General features: G+C 43.6%; 1 protein-coding gene across 2 annotated transcripts in view; it reads left to right on the top strand.

The window, feature by feature from the left end:
- LOC101486909 (low-density lipoprotein receptor class A domain-containing protein 4) overlaps positions 1-26,420 on the top strand; it is a 266,855-nt gene that overhangs the window by 207,531 nt on the left and 32,904 nt on the right. The window contains exon 1 of one of the 2 annotated variants that reach the window (XM_024804137.2): positions 15,964-16,513. The exons of the other annotated variant lie outside the window; for it this stretch is intronic. Within the exon in view, the coding sequence (XP_024659905.1) occupies positions 16,420-16,513 (94 nt within the window). The 5' untranslated portion in view covers positions 15,964-16,419. Of the gene's footprint in view, positions 1-15,963; positions 16,514-26,420 lie in introns of those variants that run through there. 2 annotated transcript variants of the gene reach the window in all.

Here is a 26,420-nt window from a genome sequence, read left to right as displayed (position 1 = left end):
CTAGACTCAAAACCAGTGGCAACAGGTCTGATGGAGTGATTGAAATGTTCAAATTGTTGTCAATAAATATATAGGAGATCAGGAACCAGTTGAGCTCTGAAACATAGATCTCCTTGGTTGAAAATTTAAAATCTATGTTAAGGTTTTGTGCAACATCCATCCATCCATCCATCCATCTTCTTCCGCTTTATCTGGGGCCGGGTCGCGGGGGCAGCAGCCCCTGCAGAGAAGCCCAGACCTCCCTCTCCCCAGCCACCTCCTCTAGCTTATGCGGAGGAACACCAAGGCGTTCCCAGGCCAGCCGAGAGATATAATCTCTCCAGCGTGTCCTGGGTCTGCCCCGGGGCCTCCTCCCGGTGGGACATGCCCGGAACACCTCACCCAGGAGGCGCCCAGGAGGCATCCTTATCAGATGCCCGAACCACCTCAGCTGGCTCCTTTCGATGTGGAGGAGCAGCGGCTCTACTCTGAGCCCCTCCCGGATGGCTGAACCTCTCACCCTAAGGGAGAGGCCAGCCACCCTTCGGAGGAAGCTCATTTCCGCTGCTTGTATCCGCGATCTCGTTCTTTCGGTCACTACCCACAGCTCGTGGCCATAGGTCAGGGTAGGGACGTAGATCGACCAGTAAATTGAGAGCTTCACTTTTACACTCAGCTCTCTCTTCACCACGACGGACCGGTGCAGCGTCCACATCACTGCGGCCGCAGCACCAATCCGTCTGTCAATCTCCGGCTCCCTTCTCCCATCACTCGCGAACAAGACCCTGAGATACTTGAACTCCTCCACTTGGGGCAGGAACTCATCCCCGACCCGGAGTGGGCACTCCGCCCTTTTCCGGCTGAGAACCATGGCCTCAGATTTGGAGGCAGATTTGGTTTTGTGCAACAACTCCATAAAATAGGTAACCATACATTCCCACTAGTGCTACTTTACAATTTCAAATGTCAGTGTCTTGTCATGTTCTGACGAGGCTTCATACACGTTCAGCCTTTATTAGTAAGTCTTTAAAAGCAGGTGTATGGCAATAGCACTAAATCCTTAGGACCAGAGAAAGAGAGAAATACGGGGAATTCTGAAGTTGCTCATCTTTCTTAGAAGGGTTGAGGCCAAAAAATGTACATATTGGATATTCCTAAAATATTCAGAGTCTTTGCATTTGAACATATTTCTGTTTTGAATCAGACGTTACAGACTCTTCAGGTTATGCCCCAGCATCTGTCATTATTCCTCACATATGGAGATTTAGATCAAACGCATCGTTTTTGCTGCTAATACCACCCTGTGAGACATTTCTATCTACCACGAATGAGATACCACTGCTGACTTGATGCAGTGTTAATGTTGTTGTGTAGCCTTGCCTTTGGTTTTAGCACCTCAGCAGTGAACGCAGCGGTTACAAGCTGTTGTGGGGTGATCTGTTGACTCCCCATAGTCCTGTTTGCTACTACTGTAAAGAGAGGTTGGGGGGCGGAGAGGGGGGTTTCGCTAGCAACACAAGCTGTGAGCAGGGACGCTCGCTGGCCTGGTACAAGCTGTTAACTCACTGGTCCTGCTACAGAGCTGTAGGATGGCAGTGAGGCAGACTGTGGTGAACACTGGCTGGGCTGGTACAAGCTGTCACGGTCTGTGCTGTTTACAGGCTGTATGGCGAATGCTGCAGCTAACGAAGCTATATGGTATGATAACATATACATGTGCGGAGCCCAACCAGTGTGAGCAGGAGTCGCCTGGAAACAGCTGTGTTAGTGTAGGCAGTGTTAGCTTGCCGGTTATGCTAACCTGCTTGTCACTATGTTCTGCCAGGGTGGTAGCAGGTCTGGGGTGCTGCAACATGTTCCCACTGCCATCCATCTGTCAGCCCTTGCTCGGAGCACAGGATCTCTCACCTAATGTAATGTTTTCATTATAGTGCTCAATATGGACGCTATAGCATTTTACGTGGTGTAGCCAGACAGGCAGAGAGGAGGAGTGTTTGGAGTGTTTGGATCCCAGCAACTTGTTCATATGAGCGTCCATCTGTTCCAGACCTGCTGCCCTCGCAGTCAGAGCTTATGTTGTGACATTCTCGGATGTATGTAACGGATGATATATGAAACCGATATATGAAGTCTCTGTGGAGATGGATTGGTATTCTAGAGATTTTTCTTGACATGGAAACGAAAAATAGACTGGAGAAAAAAAGATGAAACTAGGTGTTCATTCGGTACTCGACAGTAATGGAAAATCTCACAATGAGTCAGTCAAGCAGAAACAAAAGGAACAGAAAAATGACCTAATTGGGTCTCACATTCAAAAGTTTAATTAGACTTTATAAAACATCCAGATTATTTTGATTAGAGTTTCAATAAAGAAGATTCAGTCAGTAAAGCTAACCGACTACAGCTAATTGTCATGTTTTTTGGGATGCCATTGCAGCATTTGGTGTCTGGAAAACAAAAACTCCAACATAACACCCACGTAGTACGTGCACTCGACAGAGAGAGACTAAGAATAATTATCCTCTTTTTAATTAGGAAAAGGCATCAATACTAAAGTAATAGTCGTGTACTTAATTTGTTTTGGCAAGCGATGAGTGAACCAGGTAGGGTAGATGAGGAAGACGAGCCCAGACGGTGCCAATCAGGATAAACAGAGAATAAGCCTGTACATAAAAGCATGTGTTACTGCTGATTGTGTGAGAAGGAAAAAAAGTTTCACATTTTTACCCAAACTTCAAACAGTCTGGTTAATAGTCTAAGGAGCTTGGAAAGAAAAGCGTCTGGACTTCTTTAAGTTGCTTGAAGACGTTTCACCTCTCATCCGAGAAGCTTCTTCAGTTCTTGGGTCACATGGTGGAGAGTCCCAGATTTAAACCCAGTGGGAGTTTAAATCTGGGACTCTCCACCTTAGACTATGATGACCTGGATGACTGAGAACCTTCACAGACAGTCTGATTAATACTAGATTATCTGAAATTAATCTCTAAATTCACCCATCATGGTAAACATGGTGGAACCTTTAGCCACAAAATTTGTCTTGGTGCTAAAAGGGGATGATTATTGAATATATGTTAATGGTGTGTAGAAACTCACAGAAGCATAAAATATGGACATAGCTGTAATGAGGTCACCATTTTTTGCCATCTGCATTTTAGTGCTTTGAAACCAGGTGAGATGAGTGTGGGATGGATCTGACTGTGACACTGAATGCTCATCAGCATGTCCATTACATTTTGTTAGCTATATCCTGAATAATCTTCTTTTTGAAACTGAACCCATAAACTCTGTTCTCCTAGGACTGGTCAGTGATCTATTGGAAAACTCAGGTTGCTAGTGAGAAATGTGTATTCCCTGACCAGTTGACAAGTGATTGATAATTGCTTCTGCCGGTTGCTGACTGTCACTAAATGAAATTGTTATAAATAGGGTGCTACACCAAATTGTTCCTTGTAATTGCTTTGGCGAGTAGCAGGTTGCCAAAGTTACCAAAGTTTGCATTGAGTGCAGACACTTGCCACTTACTCTGAAGAAGTACGATGCAAACCAGAAATCGAGAATGTTTGCCTTTAAAGTCAACTTTATTCCTGACTGCTGCAAGCAGCACAGTTTAAAAGCTGTAACTGACTGACACTCGGTTTCTGGTTTGCCTCACACTTTTCACATTTTCACTGCTACTTTGGTGAGTAGTTCACAAGTGTTTGCAGACAAGTCAGTGTCTCCAGTGCAATCTACAGACAACTGCAGCAACCTGCTAGTGACCAAAGCAATTGCAAAGAGGTTTTTGGTGCATCTTAAACATCTTTCCAGACAGTTTTATGCTAGTGACTGGCAGCAAACACGCGCCAACTCGTCCCAGAATACACATTTAATGACCAGTGGTCACCAGGGCATCACTGACCGGTCTGTGGGCCTAGCAATTTTCACAAAAACTGGAAACAACCTCCAGCAAACATTTGCAAACAGCAATCAATAAATATTTTTCATCACAATCAGGGGTTGTGGGGTATTTGCAGACAGGTATGTAGTCATTTGTGACCAACGGCTAACTTCTGTAGGAAGTCTTTTTTGCAACCGCGGGTATCGCCCCCTGGTGCTCTTTAAAAAGAATGCCGGTTTAAGGCACTTCCTCTTAGCCTTCACTTTTTATACCCAGAAGCGATATTAATGTTTTACATTGTCTGTGTGAATGATATGTAAATGATAATGTTGTGCATATCCTGTTAGTGTCCCCAGAAGGCCTTAAAAATCAGTTATGTCAGTTTTCGTTCAGTCAGGGTTGGGCTTTCAAAGGACTATCAATACAAGACTACTAGGGTACAGTCACGCTAATGTCTCCTAAATCACTTTAGTACAGCAGCGAGCTATGAGCTGAGCTGTGCAGTGACTCTGCCCTCATGCTCATGTGTTATAGATTTAATGATCAGCATATGCTCATTAGAGCTACAAATACACAGTTACAATCACTAGATCTAAAGCTGTTATAGAGGGCCCTATGCACAGACTTACAAAGACTGGAGGAGACATACAGCTTCCTCTGTTTTTCATGCTTTTTTTCTATGCGGATTGAATGGTGATGCCATGGTTTACACAAAGTGTAGAGCTGTCTGTACGGGCAGCAAACCTGGGGATAAAACAGCCACGTAATGTTATAATGGTTGCTGTGAATTGCCTGCAGTGAGAACAGCTGCCACATTGAGTGCAAGAAAACGCTTGCTTTGTATTTTGCGACAATACCAACTCTGAAAAAACCAAAAGGAAAAGGAAAAAGCCAGCGCGCTGAAGCACTGTTGTCCAACACTGACTCTTTTTGAAGTCAGCTGTCTGCACATGTACACAGCGGCTCACTTAAAAGCTGTTTGAAAATCAGATTACATGTGTGCTTCTGTGTTTCGTAGCCATGCGTGTGCTTTTGCACACACGTGTGCGTCTGTTTGCATGCACTCTCGGCAGCAGGAGGCTGTAACGTGTACCATGCACACTCTGTAATCACCGCTGTTTATGACTGCATAAAATAACACTCGCTCGCTCTTTCTGTCCCCCTTCCCTCACTTTTACAGACACACATTTACAGCTGCTGTCTCACTGGCTGTGTGATTATCACCGTCTGGTTCGGGGCTCTTATCAGTGTTGTGATGGAAGTGCGCACGCACACAACACACCTTCAGCCTGCCTGGCTCTCTCCTTCACTTTTCCTTCTCTTTTTCTTCCTCTTTCTATTCCTCTCGCTCAGCTGTGTCGCGTCCTTTCCCCAGCGGCATCGTGGTGTTGCGTCTGCGCTTGCCTTGCCGAGCTGTGTGCCAGTTGAGGATTGGCATTAAAGCCAGACATGAGCTCATCGGCCCAGCTGGGCAGACAGCCCATTACAATGCTCAGCAGAGCCCTACCGCAGGGGTGAAAAGAGCTCAATACCTGCTGATTATCTACTCTTCCTCTCTGTCTGTGCCTCTATGTCCCTCCCTCACTCACTCACTGGCTTTTGCTTTCACTTTGTTTCTTCTTTTTTTTGTTGGCACCTCTCTGCTTTTTTTTTCTCTGTTATTCCTCGACTTTTTCCTTTTTCTTACCTTTTTCTTCTACTGTCCATTATTTTTTTTATCTTCCCTTTATTCGTTTTTTCTTTTATATTCCCACTTTCTTTTATTTTCTCTTCCCTGTTTTTCCCTCTTCTTTTCTCTCTTCCTGTGTTTTATCTCTTTTTCTCCTCATACATTTTCTTCTTCTATGCTTTCCTTTTATCTTGCCTTGTCTTTTCCTCCTGTCCTCCTTTTGCTCACCTTCTCTTCTTTTTTCTTCTTCTCATCTTCTCTTCATTCATCCCTTTACTCTCAGTATCCTCCACCTCAGGCTCTGTCTCTCTCTTCGTGAACTGTTTTATTCACACACACACACACACACACACACACACACACACACACACACACACACACACACACACACACACACACACTCTGCATATTTCTGTCTGCTCTGTCATCCCCCTTTCTCTTCTTCTAGCTATCTGTCTCTGACACACACATGCATAACTTTTCACTGAGAGCTGTGGTGTCATTGCAGTGGAGCCTGCGGCAGTAAGAGAGGTAGGGAGGGGTATTCTTTTCAAATGACAGGGGTGTAAGTGAGGTGTGTGCATTTGTGTGTGTGTGTGTGTGTGTGTGTGTGTGTGAAAATGACAGGGGTGGGAAGCCAGACAGCTGGTGCACCTGTGTGGACAGGATATGACACGGCACTGCAGCCAGACAAGGGCAGGAAGCTGCAAATATGATGTGGCATGCCAGACGTTTTTATTGAACGCAACTCTCTACTCTGCAATCTGACTGTCTGGAGTGGCCTTTCTGTTACTTAGCGCTCCGCTGAAGATGCCGAGCTACAGTCGATGCCTAAGCAAACACTCTCTCTCTCTCTTTCTCTCCCCCTTTCTCTCCTCCCTCGCTCTCCAGCGTTGTCAGCTGGTGAGATGCATTGCGGTTAATTCATGAATCCCATTCAGCCTTGTTATTAAGGCTGAGTCATATCCATCTTTTGTTCTGACATTTGGAAAGGCATTCAGTAATACCCACTCCACACAGAAGTCACGGGGTGTTTCGAGTTATTAGTCTGACTGAAAATGTTATGTTATAGTCAAAATGGATCCTTCGTCATGCGCAAATACTTTCATCACACGAGTCCCACGATTGAGGCTTTTTTGGGATAAACAGGCATTAGTGATGCAGGCAAGAAACTGCTCTTCTTCTTCCTCTGTGCTGTGTTCATTTGCAGTGTCGCAGGTTATCCCATACGGTTCACAGCCCGTCAGTTTCTGCTCTTTCTCTGATTTTTGGGGGCAGTTCTGTGGCCACATGGATGAATATTTCATTCAGTTATTTGCTTCCACTGTATTAACCATTTTTGCTGTTTTGGGAATGATTTCCGCCTCCTATTTATTTGTTTATTTGGTCAGTATTCCAAAAACGAAAGGTATTTTGTCACTTGTGCAGTCCAGTCACCTTCTCAAAGAAGGAAGACGTATTTCTTTTGTTCTGCATGCAACTCCATCCACCTGTTTGCATGTCAATTTTCAACTGGAAAACTTGTGTGTTAAAAAATGTTTTTAACATCCTAAAAAGATTCATTTTAACCCAAAATCGAGTTTAGCGTTAGTTCCCGAAGGGTATGAGCTCACTGATCAACAGATTCATTGCATATGCAAGCTGCTTTGAAACCCACCTCTACCTCAAAATCTCCTTTTATGCCTTTTCTGACTGTTTTGATTTGATTGGCTGTTTTATTTTGAACATGCAAAAAAAATAATTGTAAACAGAAAAAAGTATTAGAAAATAAAGAAAGTTGCCATGGATAACTCTGTATAGCACACAATTTACTTGCTCGAAAAGGAAACGGATAAAGTTTACACTTGCAACAAATCAGTGTTCACTGAGATATAATGAGACTGTATATATTTATAACTGTATCCAAGGCTACACACACTTAGATAGTACACATTGCAAAACAACAAACTACATTTTTTCACTAACGAATACCTCCTATGATTAACATCCTGCACCTTGTGAAAATGATCTCCTTTTATTTGTTTTTAAACTGAGTTATGATTGGACATTCTTTTAATTCCACCCTTAAACTTTTCCACACACATAAACACATGTGATGTTTTTATGCCCATGAAACCCTTTGAACCTCTACACGCCAACAAACAAACCTCGTATGTATATGATAGTAGTGCATTAGTTGGCATTTTCTACCTAAATGTTAGTATTTATGTTACATTTGGATGGAAACTACTACTACTTTCACACCTGTAATTTTACCCAGTGATTCAGATAACTGACAAGATGATAAAAGATGCATTAGTGCTTTTATGCCCCGGTCCTTTAAAGAATCATGCTGAAAACAAACCAAGAGGTGATCACATATGGACAGACAGGTCAGTTTTGGTGTGCTGGCAGTTTTGGAGATATTTTGGAGATCTTTTAATAAACATGCCTCGCGCCTCTGTCAGTGCGCCCCAGGGCAGCTGTGGCTACAACGTAGCTTGCCATTGCCAGTGTGTGAATGTGTGTGTGAATGGGTGAATGACTGAATGTAGTTTAAAGCGCTTTGGGGTCCTTAGGGACTGAGTAAAGCGCTATACAAATGCAGGCCATTTACCATTTAACATACAAATGTACCTGATGAAAATAGGTAAAAGTACACAAGCGTAATCAGGAACATACAAAAAAAAATACAAAAAGTAAACCTTTTTCAGCAGAAAAATAGCCTTGTGTGACTGTAATATTATGCATAATACATCATAGATTATCATTACATGAGCATGAATACAGAAGTGAGCTTCCTTGTATATGGCCTTTCCTTTATTGACCTTAAAGGAGCAAAAGATTCCTAATTAGCCCAATTACCTGATTAGTTCACATCTTCAAACGTCTTTCTTTGTCAGTCAGTGATTAAAGTAAATTCAATGAAAATGTAAATCATAACATTTAAGAAGTTGAGTGTTGATTACTTTCGCTTAAAAATCCCTTAATTATGTTAGTCAACAAATCAATAAATGATTTATTTCTGCTCTGTTGGAGTATACTTTAGAGATTTAAAGGGTCCTGAATATCCTGAAGGGATACTTTAAGCCAGGGGTGGGCAACTCCAGGCCTCGAGGGCCGGTGTCCCTGCAGGTTTTAGATGTGTCCTTGAGCCAACACAGCTGATTTAAATGGCTAAATTAGCTCCTCAACATGTCCTGTGAGATCTAAAACCTGCAGGACACCCGCCCTCGAGGCCTGGAATTGCCCACCCCTGCTTTAAGCAGTCATATAGAAGCAACTACCTGTTTGCTGTGTTTTCAGCAGAAAATGATGTCCCACTTGTTGTATGCAGCACACTGTTCTATAAAATATTATGTTTTATATACCTGTTTTTACTGTGATTTTTGATTAGAATTTAACCAGAAATAAAAGAGTTGATTCAAAACACAAAATGAGTGCAAATTCAGAGGTGTCGGCATAGTTTTCTGTATAAAAAGTCCTTCTCATACAGGAAAAAATACTGTATTTAGTGTAAAGTATAACTGTGATTTGCCCTTTAAACAGCTCACTGTGAGAACTTTAATCTGTCTTTAAAAAAATGAGCCGTAGAAACGGACTCTTTTATTTTCCTCTGTGTCCTCCTCTCTGCTCCCTCGTGCCATCTGATGAAGACGAGGCATAATTGATTCAAAGCTTAAACCTTTGCCTGGGAGACAGCTTTGATTTCAGAAGTAATGGAGCGACAGAGAGGAGACACGAGAAGGACTGAAGCAGACACCAGGGAAGGAAAGCAACTTTTTCCACTCCGTGTTTGGGATGCTGGATGGAAACAGGCCTCTTTCTGAGATAAGCCACAAGATGGCGCTATAAAGTAGCTTGCAGCTCAGCACCACACTGGCTGGGATGGAGAAGTTGCCCTTGTTGGGATGGGGCTACCCTCAACTGAGGCCTTTGCTGTGCTGCTTTTTCCCCACTACTGGCCCGACCGCATCACTGATGCACTCATGGTGTCCTCACAAACAGCTCATGTAAACTCTGAGTCATCCGTGGCATCTTTTATACTGTTACTGCTACTGCTACTGTCTTACTGTCATCTGTCAGCTGTCTTTTTATCTGGAAAGTCACGGGGAAGTGACAGGTGGGAAATGGTCCGTGTATCCAAACATACATATGCACAAGACGGGCATCCCGTGGCTAAAGATGGACCTGTTGCCATCCGAAGTGTGGGTTTTGTGCAGACACACGGTGGTGGTGTTTCCTCTCCTGTCCATGCTGCATTAAAAAGTGTGCATTGTCAGATCTTTAAAGGGCCGTCACGTTAACGCGTGGCACTTCGATTCACAAAACAGCAGCAACAGTAACACTAACACTGCAGTGAACTCCTGAGTAAGCATGTGTGAGCAGGAAAGCCCGCACTCCCAAAGTTCCAAAAATAGATCCACGTGCACGTGCCGAGCATGATAAACCTATCAACCTAAAGTTAGGATTCCTCAAATACACGATGAGACAGACGTTTCCCGAGAGACCCACAGAGAGAGCGCCTGTGTGTGTGTGCAGACTATAGGCGGGTGGGGGTGGAGTGGGGGGCTGGTAGACACGAGTGCATTTGGTATTCAGCCGTGCCTAGTATTTATCTGTCTGCTGGCTGTCTGGTCTGGTCTGGCCTGTTAGTGGTGTCACCCTGCGTGCTCCCCAGGGGACTAAATTGACGCTCCAGACAGACTGTGCATGTGTGCGCTTGCATTTTTGTGGTTGTGGTGGTGGATTGGATGCGGGTTGCAAGAGGGTGAATCGATGTGTGTCTGTCTGTGGATGAGAGCTTGTCTGGGATGTAGGGTTGCCAACCGTCCCTTAAAAAACGGAATCATCCCGTATTTAGAAACAAAAGCACACGTCCCGTGTTGAGCTAATAAGGGACGCACTTTGTCCCGTAATACAGTGAGAATCAAAAGTAGTCGATAAATGTTAATGGAATTAACGCTTTGTTTGAAAGCATAACTCCCAGCCCCTCTCCTGCTTTGTGACCAATGAGCTGACAGCACACTTATGACAATTCAGATTACCGCTCATCTCATTGGTCGAGGAAAGGTCGCTTGCGGAGAAAATACCGGAAGACAACAGATGACCACAACAAGAAGCATGGCCAACAGGGAAACAAACGCCGACACTGCGGTCTCGGACGACAGTACACCTAAAGCTGGGCAGACACTGTGTGATTTTTTCAGTCGCGTTATTCAGCTCCTGCTCAAACTGCACGATTGACTCGCAGGGGTTAGAAGTTGGTAGGTCACGATGCAGGTCTCACACTATACCAGCTCTGTTCTAGGATGCCCTCTGGACCCAGTGGAGGTGGTGAGTGACAGGAGAATGGCGGCTAAGCTGTCATCCCTGTTGGACAACATCTCCCACCCCATGCAGCAGACTGTGACAGCACTGAGCAGCTCCTTCAGTGGGAGACTGCGGCACCCACGGTGTGGGACAGAGAGATTTCGCAGGTCTTTCCTCCCCACTGCTGTCAGACTCCACAACAAAGACTTTAACTGAACAAACACACACATCCACACATGTGCAATAACACTAAGTGCAATAATCTTTTCTGGCATCATTGTATTTTTACTCAGTTGTATATAGCATTCGTATTCTATTTTTATCTTATTGTATATTTTTATTCTATTTTATTCTACTGTATATAGTATATTATTTTATTCTATTCTGTACAGTTGTGTACTGTATTTATTCTTATTGTATTCTAATTTTTGCGTCATAACTTTTGCACTGTCCACTTCCTGCTGTGACAAAACAAATTTCCCACGTGTGGGACTAATAAAGGTTATCTTATCTTATCTTATACCACCCGATGCTCTGATGCGACCCGAGTGCTCACACTGTGCCTCCATAACATGAAGGTTATAACAGAAAATCTGTCCCTCTGTCTTTCACTCACACAGACACACAAACCACCACCATCAACTTTGCTAAATTGCTAATGAAAAACATTGATCAGGCAGCTGTGAATGAGCAGCAGTGTAAATCCAACTATTTTCACGGTTGTTGTGGTCGTGATAATTTTGTGATGCCACATCGAAAAGGCTCGGATGAGCTTTCCGAAGTTCTACAAGTTGTGCCTCCATCACTTGTGTCCAGATCACACGCTGCACAGCCGTGCTGCTCCGTCTTTTTCACCGACCTTTACGTGTTTGCGCGTGAGCAGTGTGAGCGGCTCACGAGCGATTGATGATCGGGAGCTGCTCGAGGTGTTAATCGCTTCTCGTTACCCCACGTATACTACACGATGCACGATGAAGGCCAAAATTGGGCCGATCACCAAATCGGTCGCACGACTCAAAAATCGTCTCAAAATGGGCCAGAAATCGCACAGTGTAAGCCCAGCATTAGAGCAGCAATGTTTGTTCGCTCAGAGAAAGAAAAAAAGGCTGCAAAAGTACAGGGAGGACTGGGAAAAGGGAAACACCTGGCTGGAAAAGGTCACCATAACACCTATAAAGCGCACTGCACTGTGTGCCGGCGCACTTTTTCCATAGGCATGCTTCTAATGGTGGGCACATGAAGAACATGAGGGGCGTGAAAGCTCAGGGAACCCTTAACCAATTTCTTGTCCACCAGGCCACGGCAGAAGCAGATATGGTATGTAAACACTGGTTTGTTTTTTAAACCCTCTGGTTAAGGTTAATATGGGCATGTGCAGTGAATATCAGCGCTATGTGGCCAGAAGTGTGATAATATAATTTATTTTGTGTAATAAACAACTGCAAGGATAGATGATTACAACAAATAGATGACTAATACATAAAAGTAATACATAGATGAATAATGATGATGAGTTATGATGCGTAATCATGGGAACAAGTGGGTTTACAAACAGGAGCAGCTGATTAGCATTAGAAAAGCTGAAATAATACCTCAACTGAAGCCAATTGTACTAAATGCACTAAATGTGCACAGTTACAAGAATATTTTTCGTTCTATTGCTTTCTATTAATTTATATAATTTTAAGTTAAGCAGGACAGAGTTCTTTTAAAGAAAGATTTACTTTTATTCTCAAAAGTTAAGCATGACAGGCTTCTGTTTAAGAAAGAGACCTGTTTTACTGTGTTAATGTTGTCATTTTGAGCTAAAAATAAATGGCTAAATGATCATTTGTTTCCCATATGGTCATATCACAAAGAATATGCATCTGCTTAAATCAAATTCAAGTCAAATGGTTAAAAAATAATTTCACACACACAAAAAAGAGCTACCACACTGGGAAGGGTGAAGACAACTAGGTTGCCCGGCCCTGGCCACGAGGTGTCCCTTATTTATTTTTCAGGGAGTTGGCAACCCTACTGGGATGTGTGTGCATGGCTGTGACCTCAGATCAAGACATAAAAACAAATTGTAAAAAATGGTCTTTAGTGCATCGATATCGTTGCTTTACCTGACAACACAGCAGTGCCTCAATTTGTTGCCTCAATTTGTTGCTTCAATACAATTATGACAGCTGCCAGGCGTTTGTAAATTGTTTCAGGGTCACACAGTCTGTTCTCTTCCAAAGGTGTCAGTCCACTCGTAGAGGAGTGTAGAAGCCGCTGTCAAGGAAAATATTTTTGCATGATTGGATATAGAACTTGGCTAGTGATGCGGCACTTAATGCAGAACATCTGTCGGAGGTCTTTGCTTTCCCCATTTACTTATTTTCCTTCACAGAGGTCCATTTCGTTTTATTGCCTTCGGTTACTGATGTCTTCAGAGTGAAAACGGTCAAACCGCACCCCCTCTGAGCAGGCATTTCTCATTTTTCACTCCCAGCACACACAATATGTGATGCGATTTTCTGCCATGGCATTTCTATGATTTGCTGCAGAAGTGGTGTGCAAGAGAGCAGGCCTGTGATCAGAAGAGCCATTCCTATATTATTCCCTCTTTGCTCTATTTTCTTGGAATGCCACCTGGAAGAGCTTCATTCGTCCAGTAAAATGGTCCGTGGACCATCATGAGGCCATGCAGTTGGTAAAAGGCTGTAAGCCTGGCCCGCTCATTACTCCAATCATCATCTCTGGTCTTTCATATAATTACTTGTTGCCAGTTCGTGCTTTCCATGTGCACAGACTGATGAGGTTCCATTTATACTAGAGCAGGTCACACGTCCATCTGCTACATTTATTTTTTTCCCCACATAAATGGCAACTTTGAGGACTGAAAATGAAGCTAATGTCCAAGTAGTAAAAATTGCAGTTCCTTTAACATCCACTTGAGGCTGTATCCAAAAGTGAGTCAGTCCCCATAGACTTTTGTGTTAAAATGCCCAAAGTCATCCATCAAAATGACTTTGTACTGGGATGGTGTGGAGACCAGTGTTGCCATTCTGATGGACAGGTATGCCAACAAAAGTATTGGTAGCTGGAAGCTGTTTGCTCGGTTTCAACTACACTAATTCAAGTCACTGAATTAGACCACCTGATTGTTTTTGTGCTGTTGGTACCTTTTGGAATTATCTGACCAATAATAAAAATAAATAGCATGCTCTGCGGTACAAGCCAACCAAAACTCAGTTTTGCTGATTGAAGTTCTCTTATTTTATTGCAGTTACTTGATTGTCAGACATTTACACATGTTCATAATGGGCATGAGGTCATGGTAACTTTAGGTGTTTCTGGAGAGGAATGATTGTAAAGCATACATATTTAATGACTTTAAAGAACAAGTATTGGGTGCACAAGTTTGTGTAAATTGGAGAAAATCCAAAATAAATTCAGATTCAAAACACCACTAATATTTGGTTAAACAGCAACTTGCATCTTGACCAGATGCTTTTGGTTTGCCATCAACAAACTTCTGGCATAATTCTGGCTGGATATTTGACCACTGGATGGTTTCCTGGCACAGACCTGGCACTCGTATAGTCCAAATAAACAAGCCTAATGCCTTCTAGAGAAAAGTATTATGGAAAGACAAAACAAAGAGCTATTTGTTCACATTGAATAGATGTATGTTTTATGTTTGGAGGATTATAGGTGAGGCTTTCAAACTTAAAAACACTGTACCAACTGTCAAGCATGGTAGTGGCACCATCGTACTCAGTGGCGTTTTTGCTGTCAGTGATACTGGTAGAAGTAGTAGAAACATTCTTCCACTTCACCTCAAATCAACAGCTACACAGCTGAAATTTAGGCATAATTGGACGTTAAATCAAGAGAAACATACATGAAAACTGGTTTTGGAATGGATAAAGCATCACCTCAACTAAATATGTGTCTGTGCTTTACAGGCACATGATTTATAGATGCAGCTTGCTAACCAAGTTTGCTAATCTTACTGACATGGCACTCTGACATGGCAGTGACCAATGTGGGAAGCCCAGAAATCTTTAATACACAGCTTATGGTTCCAAACAGCAATAGGATGGGGGGGAAGTGACTTCAGGACTACTAGATCAAGAGTTCCTACAACACTTATAGCAAAATATAGCAGAATACACAAATGTGTTTCCTTGTAGAGCAGATCTTTTAATAATAAATAATTTTAAAAAAATCCAATGTGAATTCTCTTGCACAGCCTCAATGATGTGTTCAAAATAAAGTATACTTTATATCCTTTATAGTATATTAGAGTATCCTTTATAGTATCTTTAGATTCACCTGCAAATTCAGGAATCTAATATGACCAGCTAAGAGACTATTAACCTACTACTTGTTTTATCCTCTGCACAAATAAAGTCAAAAACTTGCAAGCCCTATGATGACCTTGCTTGGTCCCTGAACCTTAGCTTGGGAACCTCCTGGACTAGAGTGGCATTCAGAGCCCCTCTCAGATTTGAGCAGCTCGGTTTATTTATAGATCCTGTATGTGTGTGTTTGTGTTTGTGTGTTGGATGAAATGGCTGCACTGTTGGTTAGATTAAGCAGGGATGTGCTGGGGGCGGGGGTTTGCCTCTCTGCTGCACATGTGGCCCTGAACCACAAGACTAGCTTGGGGGGGTCACCTCAAGGTTAGCCCCTTTAAAGAGCCGACTATATTGGCTGTGGCCGGCCATAACAAGGGAGTGAAACTCGAAGCGCTTCCCCCACCCTCCCCAAATAACACACCAGACCTACCAGGTCCAGCCCTCCTCTCTCCCCCCAACTCCTTTCTCTTACAGCCATTGTCAACCACGACCCGTCTGCTAGATTTCTAAGTCAGGTCAGCCACCCCTTTCAGTCTCACCAATGTGCGGCCTGCCCCCTGCAACCCAGACACGCGTGCACACTACCATAAAGTACAGCCGCTGTCCCATCCTCTGCCCATTGCTGCCTTCAAGTGCTCCTCTTACAATTCATTGTCATATTAAAATGTGGGAATGTGAATGCATTTGATGGTCATTAATTAGAAGATTTGTTGGATTTAGTGTCAATTTTACATACAGGGTGTGGGACTACGTTTATTTTGTTGCTTTTTCCCCCTAGCTGGCTAAAGTCAGGGTAGTGATATTTCTTAGCGCTCCTGAAGGCAGCGGCTCCTCCCTCCCCTACCCCCCACCACCCCGTCGCTGTCCCTCCCCTGAAGCTCTCTGATAGGCCGCTGCGGCATTCTGTCAGTTTACGGGCGTGGCTTGAGGACGCCGTGTCTGCCGAGCTGTAGTAGGGTAAAGACAGCTGCTCTCAGCGACGGAGGAAGGAACGGAAAAAGCCGTACAATGCATTAGCCACAGGCAATGGCTCGTCCCCAGCTCTCCCAGTGATTCTCTCACCGAGCCGCTCCGAGAGAATTATGGCGTGAGAAAAGCCGTGGGATAATTAAAGCGAAACTGTCGGGAGTTACTTGTAGCGGCAGACTCTGCTGCTGCTGCTGCCTGGAAGTTTTTCGTTGTTTTCCCGTCGGGGGGCCCCGACGCTGGCGGCGGCGGCGGCGGCGGCTCTCTCCCCGGAGCGGTGTTCCGGTCTGCCCAGCCCCATGCAAAACCTAACGGCTCCTGGCGGCCCCGGCAACTCCAATGTCACCTGCTCCTGCAACTGCACCGCTTCCCAGCCACAGGGAATGGAGATATGTGAGTAACATTAGCTGCTCCTCTTACGAGTTCTCCTGACCATAAAAACCTACCGACAGACAGACTTTAGTGCCTAATCCGTTTTATGTGCACTCTCCAGTGTGGCAACAGAAGCACAACAAATCAGACTTAGTCTTCATCCAACACGGTTAAACAGTTCTGCTATTAACTCGCTGTGGGCCGCTCTAAATACCTTAGAGGAAACCGATAATTCTTCTGTATGGACTTTCAGCATGTCTGCGCTGTCCAGCAGAAAGTTTATGGTGACCTCATAGCACTTAGTGGTATTTATAACCTCCTTTTATTGTCTGTATTTGACTTAAAGTGTGTCTCTACCACACCGTGTGGACTTTTTAGTGCTTATGTCAGGCGTTGGCGTACGTTTAAGCTCTTAGGTGCCCATTACTATTAATCGGTTACACTGTAATACTCAACAGTTAGCTTATTAAGAAATATCAATATGTGTGTACTTCCAGCTTAGTACTAAAAAAGCTTTTAATAATCTACTGCGTTTTCCAGAAGTAGTATTTTTTTCTCACTTGAAGTTTGTTTTACAGTGGCACTGTATGACCCTATAGGGCTGCCTGGCTGTGCAAATGCTCTCGGAGCTCACCACAGAGGGTTAAATAGTTTGCCTGTCAGCACAGACAGGAAACGCTTGAATGGTATGTTATGTCTGTCTGCCTTCTGAGCGGCCCAAAGAGAAACTATCATTATCAGCTCTGCTCTAATGCTGCTGCCTGCTAGATCCACTGCAGATGTTCCTCTTTATGACTGAGCATTCAGGAAAAAAGCAAAAAAAAAAGCACAGCAGGCAGACATGTAGAGACACCAGAGGACAGCCAGACGCACAGTGAGTGTATCCATGCAGTGTGACAGGTCTACAGACAGACAGAGGAAGACAAATAAACAGGAGACGGGCACATAGCAGACAAGGCGGGTAGATTCACAACCAGGCAGCCAGGCAAGTACCGACAGAGATATAAACAGAGATGCGGGAGAGCCAGACAGGCAGATATATTGACAGACAGACACGCAGACAAGCTACAGACGTACGGACAGAAGGACAGACAGAGTTACACTGATGTGTAATTTCCACTGGGGTCGAGGCCAGGGCCGGGCAACATGAGGTGAACACAGGATATTAGATTCAGATTTGGCAGCAGAGTGTGGTTGTGCTGACGCCACATTGCAACCAAGAAGTAAGTGTGTGTGTGCGCGCCTGTGCGCTTATCTGGCAGACGGACTGGTGTTCCTCCATTCGTTTTTCTGTGGCATCATGGTACTGCTAGCCAGGAAAAGCACATAGTCAGGCATGAAGTGGTGCACACACAGATCGACTGGTACAGCACGGAGCCTAATTAGATAATCCAGGAGGACTGTCTCAGACTGAGCAGTGCAGCAAGAGGAGGGAAAAAGTGGAATGGTTGCTCTGATTGACACTTGCAAAGTATTAAACTAGCAAACAAACTGCATTGTGGGTTCACACAACTTTGAATAAATGCTGGCCTGGTATTTTCAGTGCATTTCTTCTCGTCTTAATGTCTCACTAGTCGGAGGGAGCTCCATTCACAAGTGGTTTGAAATAGCTGTGTTCTACTGTAGTGGCCGTCTGGTTTGAAAAGAGCTCTTGTTTGTCGGCTGTGTTGTCATGCAGACTCGGCAAGGCTGAATAATGCAGCTCATGCTTTGATGATTTCTCTGGCTGCAGAAAAGAGCTACAGTCTGCCTCTTTTCTTTTTTTTCCCTCTCTCTCCCCTTTTTTATAAAGCGGAGCAGGCGTCTCACTGGTGTGTTTCCTCTTTCATTCAGACAAGGAGGAAAATTGAAAGGGACTTGGAACATAGAGGGATCACAGCGCAGACAGTGTGTCATGGCCAGGAACCGAACCTCAGCCTACACTGGGATTCACATGTAGGATTTGAAAGGCAGAGACCTCTTAACAAGTGTTAGTCTCCTAGCTGTTGCTGTGCTTGGATTCATTGTGTGGTGCATTTATCTCGTATAGTAGGCATGGTATTTTAAAGTTCTGTTTTCACACAGCAGCACCAGTCATTGCGCATCCTTTAGCTTTAACCTACAGTTAGCTGCCCGGCTAAAGAGGCTGAGAGATAAAAGCTTTAACTGGATAGTGGCTCACCTTTTCTTTTGAAGGTGTCGTCCCTGCAGGGTCACACTGCAAACATGTGTTCGGCAAACATATTACACTCTTAAGTCATTTAATCAGATATTGTCTCTTACTGCTATTATCAGGGGAAATACTATATGTCAGCTGCCTTAGATCATTCTACTTGAACCTAGTGCAAACTGTGTTTCTACAAAACCTTGGGAAATGTCTCAATAGTAATGCAGTGGTTGGTTCTGTAATCTGGATTGAAAATGGTTAAATCAGGAAAACTGATTAGAAAAGTAAGATTGTATTTTGGGACAAGGCTGCAGATCAGCTGCTGCATAATGGCATCATTAGGGGTGCAACGATACACAAAATTCACGGTTCGGTTCAATACTTTCGATATTTTTTCGATACAAAAAAATGTTCATGCCTTTTTAATTTGTCATTTATTAAAATTATAAATATATTTTAACTCAAAAGAACAGTTTTTAAATTTAATGTTGCTGAAACAACAAAATAATAAAAATAAATAAATAAATCTGATCGAGAAATCACTCATCTTTGGAAAAGAGAGTTTATTACAGAGAAATGTCTCTTTCCAAAATAAAAGCTATACTATCCGCTTCTTCTGGGCTATATTCTCAGCAGCATATTAAACATATCAGGTCCCCATAAGGAGAATCATGTGCTAATGACTCGGGTAAAGTTTGTAGCATGCGTGCTTGTTGTTTTTGTCTGCTTCCACTTGTCTTTGCACTAGGATGATGTCGGAGTAAATGTGCAGTCATATTCATTGTGTTCCCACTAGTGCTGTCAGCGTTAATCTCGTTAAAATGACATTAACGCCATAACGCAGCAAATCTCCGTTAACGAGTTACCGCAGATCGCCCCGTGCGTGGGGCTGGACGGCGTCAACACGTTAACAAGCTCACTGCGCTAACGCACTAGTTCCCACCAATTGAGCATTGCGTGGCACATCCAACATACTGTTTTACTTTTGTCCATGACGCACTTACCATCAGGGTCATACTTCACATGAAACCCAAAATAGTTCCAAACGCCAGATCTGAATGAGGGTGGGGGAGGTTCAATTTCGGGTAGCGTTGAGGCAGTTGCCATGTTGCAACGAGCTTAGCTTCTGTCTTGCTAGCTTGTGCTGCGCTCAGTGGATCTGCACTCGACAGTGCAGCCTAGGCAGATCAGTCGAACGCAGATCCACTGAGCGCTCAACACAGACAGCATCGTCAGAAGAAAAGTTGATAAAATAAATAAAACATTTTGTATTGTTTGATACATATGCGTACCGAACCAAAAGCACTGTATCGAACAGTTCAATATTGATACGAGTATTGTTGCACCCCTAGCATCATTCAATTAGGTAAGAGTCAGACGCAAGCATGATAATGAGTTGACCGAGTAACATGGCAGACGCCACAATACAACCAGTTGTAGCTTCCTTGTTTTTCCAAACCTGAGTGATGTCATTGGTTGAGGAGATGCCGGGGACCAATAGATGATTGTGAGCCTGTACCTAACAGTCTTTCTTATGTTTGGACTGAAAAAGCAATTGCGTCGCAATTATCGATCCTTTAGCCTGGCTTATACAGTACACAGTAACTATATTGTGACCAAATGTGTCGAAAATAAAACTCAAAATACAAAATACAAACCCTTGTGTAGAATATTCCTAGAATCATCCTCCTGGTTCTTAAGAAGCACGCACAAACACACATCTGTCTCTGGGGAATGTCCTGGTCCCTGTATCGGAGACTTAAGTGACCGTCTGCGCTGTGTGTATGTAACAGTTAGCCTGCAGCGGGGGCAAGCCAGCCAGACGGATGTAAATGGCCTGATCTGTAATCCTGTGTGTGAGTGGTGTTAGTGTGTAGGTGGCAGCGGGGTCATCTGTCAACTACCTCAGGCCAAACACGCACACGGCTACTTGTTGACTCTCCCTCAAACGCACACGCAAAAATGTACACATGGGCACACGCACGCACACATTTACAGATGTATACACACAGACACGCACACAGACAGGCACTCTCAGGCTCAGCCAATATTTACCCTGCAGTCTGCAGCCAGACAGCCAATCCAATCTCTCACTAAGCTCTTTGTTGTGTGTTTGGGGTTAGGGTTTTTTTGTTTTATGGGGGGGTTTGTTTGTAGAGGTGTTTTTGATTTGGAATTAGTTTATTTTTTATTTATTTATTTATTTTTAGGCATGTTATTAATGAATTCTAACATAGAAAGTCAGGGACCTTGGGGAGGGGAGTGGCGAGGACAACCAAACAACAGCATTAAAAAAAAAAAAAAGACCCCCCCCACAAACAGATTTATTTTGCGATCACTGCTCTTGTAATTAATTTCACAGGGAATTTCTGCACTTGGTAAGTGTCTCTCAATGGGGACTTATTTAGTCTGCCACCTCTCCTGAGCTGAGGGGTGTAGCAGTAGAACAGCAGTGCTCAACTTGCAGGCGTTAAGAAAGAGCTCCTTGTCTTTTGGTACAGAGCTGGTGACGAGGGGTCCCCAGACCCAGTTTCTACACCACAGAGCTGATCTCCAGACATACCAGCAGACCTGAGAGTAACATTAGCTCACCTTCGGGCAAAGCCGCTGTGAAAATGTAAAGACGTTTGATGTAGGTTTGACCAATTGCTTGAGCATTAGTCAAAATTTATATATTTATATGTCATATAATATAAATCTGCAGGAAGCTTTTTTTTTTTTTTTGCAGCATCTCACGTAAAAGGATTTGCAGCTCTTTGTCTTTTGTGATAACTGGCTATAATGTGCATCTTTCACTGAATTTGAATTGGACTTGAATTAGACTTAGAATAGTAATCAGGATAATATATTAGCAGAGTATAAACTAATAGAGATGGCTCTAATATTGTTTTTTTTTTTTTTCAACACTCTGTTGAAGTCTCTTAACTGCCACCAGGTCACTCACCTAGTGTTGGAGTTAGAACTGGGTTTTGTTTTTTACTCACTTTTAGCTTGTTGTTTTTTAGAAGTAAGTCCCCTTTCAGGTTGTTAGCATTCATTGGTTTCCTAGCACAGCGGTCCCCAACCTTTTTTGCGCCACGGACCGGTTTATGCCCGACAATATTTTCACGGACCGGCCTTTAAGGTGTCGCGGATAAATACAACAAAATAAAACTAGTACCGGTACCGAAAAAAGAAGATTTATTCATAACACACGTGAAAAGACCCAGGAAAACAGAGTTAACGATAAAAACGATAACAAAATAACGCTGAAAACCGATAAAAACCCTGAAAACCATACATTTCACACCTGAGCCTCAACTCTCACGGACCGGTACCGGTCCGAGGCCCGGGGTTTGGGGACCGCTGTCCTAGCACACTGTTTTACAAACATGGCATGAATATTACGAACAGCAATTTTTTTTTTTTTTTTTTTTTTTTTTTTTTTTTTAAAGCAAGTTTGATTGTTTGCAGTGCGCTACAGCGGTATGGAAAGCCGCTTTGTCGCTGACGTGTGACAGCTCTTGTTTGTTTGGGTTGAGCGTCTCGGTCTCCACGTTACAGAGCCTCTTGTTAGAGTCCATGTTATAAAATATTTAATATGTCATGTTAGCGCAGCAGGGGTATGATTTGTTACGCTTTTTTTTTTTTTTTTTTTTGCTTTGCTTTTTTTGGTTTGTTTTCTGCAGTTTTCGGCCTTAAATCAGCTTGACCACGCTCAACAACATTCTTATCTCCCGACTCTGTAACCCTGTGGTTTTGGAATCAAACTGACAACCCTTGACGCTCCAGACACTGGAAAATGCAGCCCTGGAGCTGCAGCTTGTCTTTCTTCAGCTGAACAGGTCAAGTTCAGGAGGCAACCTCCCCAGCCCAAAGCTGCTGAAAAGGTCAATCCTCGACTTCCTCCTTCCACTCGTCCCAGCAGCACCTTCGCTGCTCCTTTCACAAGTTAGTTGCTGGCTGCTGGGACGCCCTTTGTGTCTAGTTTCTGCACCCCCAACACACGTATACACACACTCCAGACCTCCTCCCCTAGTTCCCAAAATGCCCTTGGGACTAGGGCAGATTAGTAGTCGTAGTGTGTTTGAAGACAGACCATCCATCAAGTGTGTGTGGTGGTGGGGGTGGGGTCGGTTAGTAGTCTGCTGTCTCTGTCAGCATCTATTTACACACAGTTCGACTGTCTGAGATGCTAAAGAGCTCGGTGAATGAATCAGCCCTGCTGTCTGCTGCGTGTCTTATGACTCCAGGTCTACGGGCACGAACGGGGACCTATTACAGTCAAACAAGACGCTGCACTCCAGACACACACTGGCAGACAGTAGCCCCCTTTTCCCCCTCATGCTGCAGGTCTGTTTTTCCCAGCATCGAGACAAACGAGATGGTTGGCATGTCTATTAGCCTTTGTGAAACCATGTCTGACTGCACATCTCGTCTCCTCTCCTTACTTGAAACAAAGTGGCGATTACCGCCTTGAAATTTAAAGAAAAAAAAAAAAGAAAGGAAAAAAAACATCAACTGAAATGCTGTGCCACCCGCTGTTTGTCAGATTTTGGGTAATCCGTTTGTTTATGTGAGCAGGAACACCCAGACAGTGGAGTAATGACATGTCTCTTCAAGTGGTTTGCAGGGTTTTCCTTGGATTCTGAGAGGCTTACATGCTGAAGTTTCCACAGGGGTGGCACCAGTGTGTGTGTGTGGGGGGGGGGGGAGTCGAGGCCTCTACACTTACTATGGGAACTTTAGTGCTTCAGACAACATTTACAAAGTTCTTCTGCAAGACAGATATGCATGGTCGACCATTTTTATGATCACAAAGAAAACCTAGCTTTTTCATAACTCCCTGATATTCAAATAGTCTGTAACAGAAGGGAAGACCTCGACAGGATATATGCTGTTTCAGCTATTATAAAAATAAAAGGGCTGACAGCTGTACAACGTGGTGTTTTGCATCATGCTCTTTGAAGTTTAGCTAATGTATTTGGAACTTTAATCTGTGATGAAGAAGATGATGCATAAAGCAGCATTTTGTATATTTTCTACGTGTGTCAAGGAGCACTCCTACATACGTAGGGGGAAAAAGTTGTTTAAAGCTTTTGCTGTACAGAAGAAAAATACAGAGTATGGTTTACATCCATGTAGTAATTCAAACTCTCTTTGCTCTGAGGTCAGGGACTAAACCAAACTGAGGCAGCAGTCGAATTGAAATGACTGCTTTCGTCAGTGAAGTCTGGTGGATTATACTGCAATATTGTCAGAAAGAGCTGTCTGAAGGCTGGTTAAATGGTGATAAATATAAATATGGCAAATAATTATACCCACATCGATTCTCTTAGGTGTCCAAAGTTTGTGTGTCAACACGGCTGCTTACATTAGTTTTATGTGCTGGTTGGTGCTCCTGCCTGGTTGAGGGTGTCTCAAGGATGGATCTGAGTCACAAAGTCAGACATCCATTTTTCATAATGATATGTCTAAAACAGAGTTATTAAGCTTCCTAAAAACTTGCTAACGTTGAATCATTCTGTTATTCAAAGAGTTCTTGACGTCTCACCTGTTGCATTTGTTGCCATTTGTCCTAAAAAAAAATTGAGCTGTGATTTTTGCACAGTTAACAAGTTAAACTCTGTGCAGTGCTGATGACTTTCGGCCTTTCTAACCTGATGTTAGCAATACATGATAATCAGACAAATACAGGTAAGAATACCAAGCTGTCCACAAACAAACATCAGAAAAGTCCCATGGAAAAACATTTGTCAAAAAATGAGCTCCTTGTTTGTACTTAGACATTCACCTTACTGTCAGTTTTCTTAAAACTGTCGTTTTAATGGCTGAATGGTAGGTAGACACAGCTCAGATGGAAGGCTGCCGACGGTTCCAGAGGGTCTTCTGTCCTTCACTCCTACTTTAAAAAGTCTGACACTTCCTGTCAGGTGTCAGCATTCGCATTGTTTTGGCAGGGAATTTGACATCCATATAGATTTCAGTACAATAGGTATATTTTGGTTTTAGAGGGACATCTAACACGCCTGTGTACTCACACACCCAAAAGTTGACATTTTCTACCGCAGCAAGACACTGATTGTGTGAGTGAAGGGGCTCCTTCTGTGACCATAAGTAGGTCTTTTTTTTTTTTTTTGCTTTTAATTGCCTGAATACAACAGTTGTCATATGTAGTAATTGGCGAGTGTTGCAGCATGTTGTTTAGCACCACCAGGGTTTGGCTCAGTGCAACATATACCTCTGTTTAGCCACAATGTGAAGAACGCCAGGAGGTGTCCTGACTGTTTTTCAGTTAATCCATTATTATCTTATTTTAAAAGATTGTATTATTTTTATAAGGTTCTTGGAGGAACAGAGAGGCAGTTAGTGCAGTTAGAGTTCTGTGTGCACCCATGTTGACCATTATCCCTGTGATGGTCGATGTTGTTTTATGATCTCATTTTTAAATGACCCATTATTTCTTTTAATAAGCCTCTAAATCACATGTTGTTGTTTTTTTGTGTTTGTGTTGGGGGGGTGGGTGGTTTTTGGTTTTTGTTGACACTGTTGCTAGTATGTGCCAGTAACTACAGATTCCTGTTATTGAGACCTATTCGTGACCAGCGTGTTCAGAGAAGTCTTGGGCGTACTCTCAAACACTCTTGTTCGCCCTCAGCTTCGCTGTCTGTAACGTATCCCACTGATCTGCCTGGGGGTAAATCCACAGCCTGTGCCAGCTGGGCCACTGGCTGTGCCCTAATAAGGCCCATGGATCTGACCTTATCACAGGAAATTCTAAAGATTATGGAAGACTGGGAAACAAAAGATGAAATGGAGAAGAAAGAAAGGGATAGAAAAATCTCTGTAGTTACGTAAATGTGACTGTTCCTTTTTCTGTATGTATGTTAGTAGTTGGTATTAACTTGATGGTCCATGATGGATCCACAGATCACACAGCTGTACTTTCTTACAACTCAAGAATCTCTTTTGCGCAAGTGATGTCTGTGGGGTGTTTCACTTCATTTTTTATTTTTTAACATTTTAACCCAGTTTAACCTCCCAGCCGGGAGTTAAGTGGTACAGGATGTGTGTGGGAGACAGAAAAAGAAGCCTCTGGTTGCCCAGATCCTTCTCTGCGTCCTCCTCTCCTCCCTCACTGCTTCTGTGCTCCTCTGCTCTTCATTAGCGATTCAGAGGGCTGTCTGATTTTTGGTCCCTTTTCTCTCAGTCCAGACACACAAGTCAGACAGCGGTGTCTGATACCTAGCACCCCCGCCTCCTCCTCCTCTGCTTCTCCCCCTCGGCAGCCACCAGCTGACCCCAATCAGGCACAGGGCCTGTTCTATTGTGTGGCTGGGGAGAGGGCGGGGGGACACTTGCTCACTGGCTAACACAGCCACAGACTCAGACAGGGGGTCAGAGGGAGATGGAGAGTGTCTAGTCTGGCCTGCCATACCTCTCTGACTCCCAACCCCCAGCCATAACACAGCATTTCTCAGTTTCTCTCCCTCTCTCTCTTCATCATTTCCTCCCCTCCCTCCGTGCAGGCTCGCTGGAGGTCCCAGATGTATCTGATGCTTGTCATGCAAAGTGTTTTCGACTGCCATTGTCTTGATAACTAAGTTTTCTTAGCAGCATCATCTGTTTCCATTTGCAGTCTAGCCTGCAAGCTTATGTAGACATATAGGATGTATTTTGGTTTTCCTCGAGGAAAGGGGCGGATCATTTATTCCTGCATACACTCGCACTGCATGAAATGCACGCTGGAACTCCAAATGTAGATGAATTTGCCTTGAAAATAGTCCCCTGCAAATTCCTGTT

This window comes from Maylandia zebra, linkage group LG11, assembly GCF_041146795.1.
Source record: "Maylandia zebra isolate NMK-2024a linkage group LG11, Mzebra_GT3a, whole genome shotgun sequence".
Taxonomy (NCBI): domain Eukaryota; kingdom Metazoa; phylum Chordata; class Actinopteri; order Cichliformes; family Cichlidae; genus Maylandia; species Maylandia zebra.
This window is presented reverse-complemented; position numbering and strand designations above follow the sequence as displayed.